Raw genomic sequence first — 11170 nt, 5'->3', positions numbered from 1 at the left:
TACCATCTTTAAACCTCTTTTGTTGACCACCAGCATTACGCTTTCCATTTTTAAGTTCTGAATAGAGTAGTTGCTTTGGAAGACGATCATCAGGCATCCGCACAACATGACCAGTCCAACGAAGTTGATGTTGAAGAACCATTGCTTCAACACTGATGATCTTTGCTTCTTCCAGTACACTGATATTAGTTCGCCTGTCTTCCCAAGTGATCTGTTAAATTTTTCGGAGACACCGTTGATGGAATCTTTTGAGGAGTTGGAGATGGCATTTATAAGTGGTCCATGTTTTACAAGCATACAGTAAGGTTGGCAGTACAATAGCTTTGTAAACAAGCATCTTGGTTTCCCTGCGAATGTCCCGGTCCTCAAACACTCTGCACTTCAATCGGGAGAAAGCAGCACTTGCAGAGCTCAGGCGATGCTGGATTTCTGCATCAATGTTGGCCCTTGTGGAAAAATAACTACCTAGGTCGGAGAAGCGATTGACATTCTCCAACGTTACACCATTGAGTTGGAGTTGTGGCACTGCAGAGGGGTTATTTTGTTTTTTAAAGTAATATTTATTAAAGTTTCATAAACAATCAAAAGCTTCAAAATTTAAACATAAAATACAAAAACCAAGAAAAACTGCAAAAATGAGAAAATACAAAACAAAACACATAGAAATACACAATAAATAACAGTTAACAGAATAGAAAAAAGAAGAAAAAACACCAAAAAACAAAACAGAAAAAAGATTAATATTCTCATATATTATACTTCATTCACTAGTTTCTTGACCTCCTCACACCTCCCTTTTTGTATTCCAGTTCAGATATTTAGTTCAGCAAATCCTTACCATCTATCATTTATCCTTACTCAACATCTTAACCTATAGTATATATTTTCCACCGTTATCAATCCATATTCACATATTCTTGTTAATCTTTTAACCAATACCGCTTGTTTTCAATCCAACATCCCTTTAACATTTATTAATTTTACAGTATTTCTGTAGATAGTCTTTAAATTTTTTCCATTCTTCTTCCACCGCCTCTTCTCCCTGGTCTCGGATTCTGCCAGTCATTTCTGCCAATTCCATGTACTCTATCACCTTCATCTGCCATTCTTCCAGGGTGGGTAGATCTTGTGTCTTCCAATACTTTGCGATGAGTATTCTTGCTGCTGTTGTGGCATACATAAAGAAAGTTCTATCCTTCTTTGGCATCAATTGGCCGACCATGCCCAGGAGAAAGGCCTCTGGTTTCTTCAGGAAGGTATATTTAAATACCTTTTTCAGTTCATTATATATCATTTCCCAGAAAGCCTTAATCCTTGGGCACGTCCACCAAAGGTGAAAGAATGTACCTTCAGTTTCTTTACATTTCCAACATTTATTATCGGGCAAATGATAGATTTTTGCAAGCTTGACTGGTGTCATGTACCACCTGTAAATCATTTTCATAATATTCTCTCTTAGGACATTACATGCCGTAAATTTCATACCTGTGGTCCACAACTGTTCCCAGTCAGCAAACATAATATTATGTCCAACGTCTTGTGCCCATTGAATCATAGCAGATTTCATCCTGCGTATTCAACAGCAAGTTGAACAAAATCTTAGTTTTAGGTTCTAACAGTTCTGTTTCCAACTTTGATTTTTCCACCTGGAAGCCAATTTTTTTATCCAAATTATATGCAGAGGGGTTATTTTGTACTTGTTGGTGCAGCACTTTGGTTTTTTGGATGTTGAGTGATAGACCTAGCTTTTCATAAGCTTCTGCAAAGCACAATCTTCGCAGTAGGGCTCTGTTCTGATGGCACAAAGAAGTCACAACAAACTGGTAGATTCCCATCTGCTGCAGCCTTCATCCGCCTTCACAGCCGTTGTAACATACCCCTTGTTATCATCCGCCCGTTCTGCCGTTGAGGACTTCTTGGATCATTCTTTGTCTAGCTCCTTCCCTTTGACCTTACCGCCTTGTGTGACCCTGCTGGGAGTACGATATTCCCGACAGCTTCGTTCACAGGGGTCATAGGAACATGCAAGCCCACTCACCAAGACAAGGTGATGAGCCAGCAAGCGGAGACAGTGGTAGTAACGCTATCATGTAACCTTAAAATAAATTTCCATCGACCCTTTCCCCCCCCTTCCCCGTTTTGTTCTGTGGTGATTGTGTAATGTTTGGGATCTTTTCTAGATGCCCACCTTCAGCTGGTTCCCACTACTGTGCTATTCAATACCCCTCCCTTATTAAATAAATAGAGACCACATCTCCACCAAGCTGTAGTTGTTGAGAGGAGGGTGTGCACTAGCAACTAGGCTTGATCATCAATCATAATTTTTCTGAGCAACCTTCAGGAATGTGAATTAACTAAAAACAGATTGGGTGTTGTGGCACATTTAAAGATTCGGATTAATGGCACGAGCTTCCACAGCAGGGGGGCACAGAGAGATGGTAAGGCAACAACACCCCCCCCCCGTGCCTTTATATAGGGGTCCCCACATACTGGATCATAATATCTGAGGTTACTAGTGCAACAAACCAGATTGTGCCTGGAAACAGTCCCCTAGTCTTCACCCTTTGCCCACTCAGAATCCTGTTTCTCTTCATCCATTGCAAAAGTAAATAAATGAGTGAAAAATGTCCTAACCGTTCCTAGCATGTTTGTAAGGTGTTCACTTAATTTAGAATAAGCTCTAGCAAACATTAGGTACTAGCGGGGAGTGCCCAGCATTGCCCGGGAAGTCAATGGACAAAAAAAGATAGTGCAATAATGTGTGCTGGCTGTGCATGCATGCATGCATCCATCCATCCATCCATACCAACCCAGTATTCCAGCCTGACCTGAAGAGCATTTGACCTAGCCCTAAATAAATTCTTTTGGGAGGGGAGCTTGGTTCAAATGGCACAATGTCAGGGAAGGACTGGATGAGGAAGAGTGGTGGGAGCTGCCCACCATGGCTTAGATCCTGGATTGTGGTGTAGGACACTGCAGAGCAGTCTGCAGAAGCGACTGTGCTAGACTAGAGGCAGAGGGTTTGAGCAATCAGGGGGCATCAGGAGAAGGATCTGAGACTGAGAGTCAGACAGAGAGGAGTCAGAAGTTGCCCCTGCTACACAGAAAAGGTGTACAGCTTGACTGGCAGCAAGATGACGGTGTAGGCCAGTAGCTCTCTAGCCAGAATGGGAAAATCACTCCTGAAGGTTGTACTTTAGGAGTGCTGCAGGGTTCAAGACTTTATTTTAGAGCAGACTTTGCAGTCAGGGCTGAGCAGACCCAAGGACAATAGTATTCAACACTATTTTGTACACATGGTGAAAATTATGAAAAAATTAAGGTATGTACTTTAATTTAAGGCATATGTACTTTTTTCTATTCCATTGCTAGTATGTGATAATTCAATTAGTGCTTAAATGTATGCAAAGTGTCCTTTTCACAATAGCATATGAGCATTACTGAAATGACCCTGACAACTGATCATAATCACCATCCATCTGGTGGTCTTTCTAAGTCCTCAAAATCATATGGCAAAGCAAAAACTGTTAAGTCTATAAGGTGCTATTAGACTCTTTCTAACTTTTCTTCCTGCTGCCCTGTCAGCCAGCCACCTCCCAGAAGCCTTTTCCTTCCTATGCCATTCTATTCCATTTTTATATTCCAAGTTCCACCCACATTCCACAGGGGAATCTATTTACTGTTGCTATGTTCAGAATCCTCTGCCTCTTTTAAATGGCATACAGGCTCCCTCCCATCTATCTGCTAACCTGACAAAGGGCTTCCCTTTCCGAGATGAGGTGCCAGATTTGATGCTTCATGGTTCCTGCTCCATCTTTCTGGGAAGATGACTGGTACTATGGCATGGCTACTTGTGATGCTTTTAAATAATCTCCTGGCTGAGACTAGTGGCCAGACACCACCACAGGGCTTTAGGTATGCCTCTTATGAGGTGACCATCCCAAGGAGACTGAGCATCCGATATGGACAAGAGGAAATCCAGGATGTCAGCTACCTACTGCAGATTGAGGGGAAGAGCCAGGTGGTGCATCTCAGGCAGAAGAAGGGCATTGTTCCTAAACACTTTCCCATCTTCACCTACAATGAGGGGAACCTCGAGGTTGACTATCCTTTCATCAGGGACGATTGTTTCTACAGTGGCTTCATACAGGGCAATCCTAACTCTTCAGCCACCATCACCACTTGCTCAGGAGGACTCAAGGGCGTGTTCCAATTAGAAAACAAGACATTTGAAATTCACCCTGGCCAGGCATCTGCTACCTTTCAACATGTGGTGTATCAGCTGAGTGTAGACGAAGATGTCACGCGCATGAGGTGCGGGTTGACGGAGAAAGAGCAAAGTCATCAAGAGGCCATGATCCGGGAGGCAGAGCGTGTTGTAGTACAAAGTGCTCCGGCGGGGCGCTGGTGGCCACACATCAGATACGCAAAGGTGGCAATTGTGGTGTCACATGATCAATATGCTAAGTTTAATAATAACAAAACTGATACTGCTTTGACTATTTTCTACGTCGTCCATGCTGCAAATGGATTCTACGAGCCACTTGGTCTTCAGATCTCTCTTGTGGGGCTGGAGATATGGTCAGAAAGGGACCTAATAAATATTAGTGACAAAATGGGGGCCGCACTTCATGCTTTTAATACATGGAGACGGGACACGTTACTTAAACATTTAAAGAATGATGTTGCTCACTTATTTACGCACAAGGATTTTGGACATCGTATTGGATTGGCGTATGTAAACACTATTTGTACTTCTAGTTGGGCATCCGTTGTCCAAACATCAAGGTCTTCAGATTTGAACTTACTCTCTGTAACATTTGCCCATGAATTAGCCCATACTATTGGTTTGACACATGATGCAGCAAATTGTAAATGTGATAGGCATAGATGCATTATGTATGCTGCTGCGGTAAACACTGATAAGTTTAGCAATTGCAGTTATGAACAGTATTACACAAACAGGAACAAGGGTTGCTTGTTTATTCCTCCAGACCCTGATCAAATATACAAGTTTGAAATCTGTGGGAACAAAGTAGTGGAAAATGGAGAGCAATGTGATTGTGGTACCAATACTCAGTGTGAATTGGATCCCTGCTGCCAGCCTAATTGCATGTTGCGTCCAGGTGCCAATTGTGCTTCTGGACAGTGCTGTGTCAGGTGTCAGTACCGTGCAGCCGGATACACTTGCAGAGGGAATATCAGTGTCTGTGATCTTGCAGAGTACTGCAGTGGGGATTCAGAGCAGTGTCCTGAGGATGTTTATGTGCAAGATGGTGCCCCATGCAGTGATGGTGCCTATTGCTATCATGGTCATTGTACTACTCACAATGCACAGTGCAAAGCCATCTTTGGCAAGGATGCAACAGTTGCTGCAGAGAGTTGTTACAAAATACTGAATGCTCAAGGTGATCGCTTTGGAAACTGTGGTTTTAGGCGTGGTAGATATATTAAATGTAATGCTGATAATACTCTGTGTGGCCGAATCCATTGTGATAATATTCGTGGATTACCTTCTTTGGCGGAACACAGCACCCTAATTCAAACATCTGTTGGTGATACTCAGTGCTGGAGTACAGACTACCACAACGCACTGGGGAGAGGTGATATTGGAGCAGTGCAAAACGGGACTCCTTGTGGCATGGGTATGATGTGTATTGATGCAGAATGCAAGAACGTGTCCCTCTTGAAGTACGATTGTAATGTCTCAATGTGCAATAACAGGGGAATATGCAACAACCATAAGCACTGCCATTGCAATTATGGCTGGGCCCCTCCTGACTGCCTAAAGGAAGGTTATGGGGGCAGCATTGAAAGTGGACCAACTTCAAAAGACTGGAGTGGTATCGTTATGGGAACTTTTGTAGGAAGCGTATTATTTGTTTCTGTTGCAACTCTTGGTGTTAGTATGGCTTTGTATTACAGGATTGCGCTGAGAAACCACCTTCGAAGACTAAGTGCCAGAATCAGCGTTGGAGGAGAAACTTCAAGAGATCACAAAAGCTTGTAGAGTGTTGTATCTGAGAGTGTTATATAACATATAGTGGAATTCATAAGCTTTGAATAAAGGTGTTGTTTTTTGAGAAAACCTGCTTGTTAATTCAGTCTGTATCATACATAACTAATTCATCCACAAACAAAAAACGTTTGCTGTATGTTAGGTCTGTCTCTGTGCTTTAACAGAATTCTTTTTTTCTATCCTAGAGTGGGGGCAGGAGAAAATCTGTGCTGTAAAACGATTGACTATGCACTCTGAATGAAATCCACAAATTAAACAGGAGGACTCCATACCTATAGAAACCAATTTAAGCCATTGTATTTTTTAAAATGCTTCAGTTGTACAGGGATAGGATCATACCCAAATCCTCTAATTTTCACAGTTATTATGCTAGTAAAGGTAAGGGTACCCCTGACTGTTAGGTCCAGTCGCGGACGACTCTGGTATATACTGTACTGTATAGTAAATTCACCCTAGTCCAGCAAACAACATTGCAAAAGTGAAAGCGATAGCAGTGATAGCACTAAATGTTAGTGTTGAAATGAAACAGCCTACCATTATATTTAATGATCACAAACAACAGAGTTTAAGCACCGATTGTGCAAATACTAAAAACACAGCGTTCACGTAACTTGAAAAGTCCAGATATTCTGCCCCAAAGGCTTATTTATTCGGGTGTAAATCAAAAGCCCGGCAATAAAGCTGATAATGTCCAGTTTGCAAAATTGCATGCTTTTCTTAAGCCCTTAAATAAGAGGCAGTTGGGAGCCTTCTGATCTCTGCCTTAGCAGATTGTCCCAAAGTGATTAGCTCTTTCAGTGCAGCCCTGGTCAGCTGCCCGAGGCTCCCGCCACACAGCCTTAAGCTCCAGCTGCTGCTATCATCATGACCCAGCAGCGATGAAAACATCAATCCAAGTTCAGATCCTGGCCCTTCCATTGCTTTTGCTTCGCTGATGCGCGCCAGTGCTGACTCCTGATTGGAGGCCGGCTTTCCCCCTCCGGCAGCGAGGTTGCAGCGGCCCCTCCTGGTATCCGGCGCAACCTCGGGGGCGTGAGCCTCGTCGGAACCAGGAAGCGAGCTGATGCCAGGGCTGGGGCGACAGGCAGCAAGCAGGCAAGGTGCTCTTCGGGTTTCCTACCTCGTCCTGGTTTCTGATTTCCAGGCGGAGCAGATCAGTTAACGGTGCAGTCTGACAGAGGAGGAAGGGTTGCCAACTTTCCTGCCCGGCAAGGTTCTTGTGCCTTTTATTTACTGGTTGTTGCATGGCATCAGGCACCGCTTTCGCTTTCGCTGCAGGCCGGCGGGGGGGGCAGGGAAGGGGAAAGGAAAAAAAGCCCCACCCACGGAGATTTTGCTCCTTGTCCCGCATTTGTATTAAAGGCACAGGGATAAGGGCGCTGGCAACTTTGTGAACGGCTCCTGTTTTCCCTCTCGGGGTTGCATTTTCTTCTGTTTCGCTTCTCTTTGGGTTAGGCGGTAGCGCAGGGATAGGGAACCTGCCGACTTCCCGATCGTGGGCGTAGCCGGGATTTATGTTAGGAGGGGCTGAGCACCCATCTGTCATCATCCTCTCTCTGGCTCTGTCTAGCAGATTCGGAATGAAAAGTCTCACTCAACAGCAGTTGTTTTAAACCACTTCCTTTTGACTCCCGAGTGCTCAGAAAACCCTGTCAAAATCTTTCTACAATTTCTACTTTTAGTGGGGGCAGCTGCCCCCCCCCGCCCATGCTCACCATGTAGCTGAACTAGAACTCCCACCATACCTAACTTTGCAGCAGAACATATTCCTCCAAAATTTTACTGTAAACTGTATTTCATTAAAAAAATAATACTGCACATCTATCTATCTATCTATCTATCTATCTATCTATCTATCTATCCACACCCTGACCAAACTGCTGGAGGCAGTGGAAGACAGGAGTGCCTGGCGTGCTCTGGTCCATGGGGTCACGAAGAGTTGGACACGACTAAACAACAACAATACACACACAGACGCAGGTGGCGCTGTGGGTTAAACCACAGGGCCTAGGAGTTGCCAATCAGAAGGTCGGCGGTTCGAATCCCCGCGATGGGGTGAGCTCCCGTTGCTCGGTCCCCGCTCCTGCCAACCTAGCAGTTTGAAAGCACGTCAAAGTGCAAGTAGATAAATAGGTACCGTTCCGGCGGGAAGGTAAACGGCATTTCCGTGTGTTGCTCTGGTTTGCCAGAAGCTGCTTAGTCCTGCTGGCCACATGACCCGGAAGCTATACACCGGCTCTCTTGGCCAATAAAGCAAGATGAGCGCCGCAACCCCAGAGTCGGTCATGACTGGACCTTATGGTCAGGGGTCCCTTTACATTATATATATATATGTGTGTGTGTGTGTGTGTGTGTGTGTGTGTATATATACTGTGTGTGTCTGTGTGTGTATATATATATATCCCAACACCCTCGAAGCAGTTTACAAGAATGAAATCAGCACAAAAAAGTGCAACCATAATTTAAAACATACAAAAACTGAAAACCACAATAGAATAGTGTAAAACAAATTAAAATTCAGAAATTGACAGATTGTTGCTTTCTGCTTAGAAATGCATCTCTTTATGTTGCTTCCTTTGTAAGATGTATTTCAAAAACGTGGGTGTGATGCGGTTCTGGCTGGCCTGTGGGCTTGCTGAACTACAACCCCCGTCATTCCTGGTTATTAGCTCTGCTTGCTGGGGCTGATGGGAGCTGAAGTTCAGCTGCCCAAAGGTTTCCCATCCCTGATTTAAAGTACAGTAAATGACGTGTAGACAGTTTTACACCAGAAATGTTTAAGTCTTATGGGAGCAGACTGCAGCGTAAGTTTGTTCAGGGCTATTTCTAGAAACTTTGGGAGCTAATTAGCTCCAAGGAAATTTGTTCTAAATTGAATGTTTGTATTGTTCTGCTGTTTCGTTTGCTGCTTTAGGAGGAAGGGCAGGATAGAAAATAAATAATCTTTTTCTACAAATAAAGGTTGGTGCTCATACATTGAGATCCAAGGTATTTCTTTGAGCTACATGAAGCTACATGAGGATACATTATCTAGGGACAATCTCATTATAGGGCATTTTGGACTTTACTTACAGCCCAATTGTCTGCCTAGGTACTTGGAAAAAGCTGCACTTTATACTCCATTATAAAATAGCCTGTAAACCGGTTTTTGAAGGGGATGGCTCTTTTGGTTAGTTATATTAGAAAAATTGTTCACTGGTGCTCTCACAGTGTAAAACTGTATCTTAGCAACTGTAGTATGTGAATTGCTGTGGTCTGTGTCCTGCATGGAGCCTTTTGTGTAAAAGTGCATGCATTTATATGCATAGGTACTAGAAGCAAGAAGCACCCACAATTCTCCCACACACCTGTATATGCTTACCTGGAAGTAAGTTGCATTGAATTCAGTGTAGTTTACTTCTGAGTCAACATGTGTAGGACTGCATTACCAGGGGAAAAACCTGCTTTCCACCTATGGTTATATACCATAGTTATCAGAGGACTAGCTGGATTGCAGTGCAAGCATCAAAAAGTATTCTGGCACCACAAAGACTAGCACACTTACGTAAGTTTTCGTAGACCAGGATCTACTACGTGATTAGATCTCTGAGGCATTATCCTAAGCTGACAGGTATATCTGGTGGGGTTGGTTGCAAGCAGCGAAGTGAGAGAGAAATGAAATGCACACATGATCTACTGTGACAGTTATGGTAAGGCATGTAAAATAGGTTCGGTGACATCCACTATCTTGATTCAAGCCACAGGTGATAGATTTAAACTTCCTTGAATGTTGTAACTCAGCCACTTCATGCTGGGCTCCCCCTTTCCAGTTCCTTCGTGCAGCAATAGCCATTTGTCAGCTGTGTCCTGGGAGGTTTAAATATATTTCCATTAGTTTTTGAAAATTCTGGTTTCAACTGCATGTACATTTGTTTGTTTGTTTACAAAAGTATTTCTGTACCACCACATCATAAAATATCACGATTAAACCAATACAGATAATCATTAAATGACTGGCTGATCAAAATAAATAAAATTAAATGGCTGAAAATTCCTGTCGGCGTAATAAAGTATTAGAGAGATTCCTGAAAGTCCACAGTGAGGAAGATGCCTGAAGAATCTGTGCTGGAAGAGTGTTCCACAGCATGTGACCAGCAATACAGTGGTGCCTCGCAAGAGGAAATTAATTCGTTCCGCAAGTCTCTTCGTCTTGCGAGTTTTTCGTCTTGCGATGCACAGTTTCCCATAGGAATGCATTGAAAATCAATTAATGCGTTCCTAGGGAAACCGCCTTCAGACCAGGTCCGGGGACAGTCTGTCCCCGGACCTCTTCTGAAGGCTTGGGGGGGGGACAAGGGCTTTTCTTCCCACCCCCAGCATTTTAAAAAACCCCGGGACAGCGGAGGACTTCTCCGCTGTCCGGGGCGATCTTAAAATGCTGGCGGGCGGCATTTTAAAATCGCCCCGGGACAGCGGAGGACTTCTCCGCTGTCCGGGGCGATTTAAAAGCCCCTGGGAAGGCAGGCGGGGGGGGAAGACTTTCGCCCCCCGCTGGCCTTCAGAAGAGGTCCAGGACCTCTTCTGAAGGCCGGCGGGGGTGCGAAAGTCTTTCCCCCCCCTGCCTTCAAAAGCCGTCGGCGACAGCGGAGAAAGGCAGCGCCTTTCTCCGCTCTCCCGTGAAGGCAGGCAGGGGGGGCGAAAGACTTTCGCCCCCCGCCGGCCTTCAGAAGAGGTCCAGGACATCTTCTGAAGGCCGGCGGGGGCCGAAAGTCTTTGCTCCCCCCGCCTGCCTTCAAAAGCCGTCCGCAATAGCGGGAAGCGCTTCCCTGCTATGCCGGACTGCTTTTAAAATGCTGGCGGTGGGGAGCAAAGACTTTCGGCCCCTGTCGGCCTTCCTGGACCTCTTCTGAAGGCCGGAGGGGGGGAAAGGCTTTGCTCCCCACCACCAGCATTTATAACAGGTCCCCGGAGATTTCCCTATGGGCTTTCGTCTTGCGAAGCGCCTCCAAAACAGAAAACCCTTTCGTCTTGCGGGTTTTCCGTCTTGCGAGGCATTCGTCTTGCGGGGTACCACTGTACTAAATTTGTGTCCGTTTATTATTATGCCTTCTGTAGAACACAGAAGGGCTTTGCTGGGATGGATCACACTGGAATACCAGCAGGTGAACAAGA

At 44.6% G+C, this 11170-nt stretch overlaps 2 protein-coding genes across 3 annotated transcripts in view; both read left to right on the top strand.

The window, feature by feature from the left end:
- Window positions 1-3687: 3687 nt before the first annotated feature.
- On the top strand, window positions 3688-6088 carry LOC310705762 (disintegrin and metalloproteinase domain-containing protein 20-like). The gene has a single exon (XM_083500587.1). The coding sequence runs from the start codon at window positions 3827-3829 to the stop codon at window positions 6008-6010; it is 2184 nt and encodes a 727-aa protein (XP_083356713.1). The 5' UTR covers window positions 3688-3826; the 3' UTR covers window positions 6011-6088.
- Window positions 6089-7060: 972 nt separating this feature from the next.
- PARP4 (poly(ADP-ribose) polymerase family member 4) overlaps window positions 7061-11170 on the top strand; it is a 71947-nt gene continuing 67837 nt past the window's right edge. For both annotated transcript variants that reach the window (XM_083499164.1, XM_083499162.1), the window contains exon 1: window positions 7061-7232. The gene's annotated coding sequence lies outside the window, so the exon portion shown is untranslated. The remainder of the gene's footprint in view (window positions 7233-11170) is intronic.

The sequence above is a fragment of the Podarcis liolepis genome (assembly GCF_965112155.1).
Source record: "Podarcis liolepis genome assembly, chromosome: 4".
NCBI classification, from domain to species: domain Eukaryota; kingdom Metazoa; phylum Chordata; class Lepidosauria; order Squamata; family Lacertidae; genus Podarcis; species Podarcis liolepis.
This window is presented reverse-complemented; position numbering and strand designations above follow the sequence as displayed.

Bases quoted from the DNA above. Each gene is read 5' to 3' on its own strand.
- LOC310705762 (XM_083500587.1), top strand. From the start codon at position 3,827: ATGACTGGTACTATGGCATGGCTACTTGTGATGCTTTTAAATAATCTC.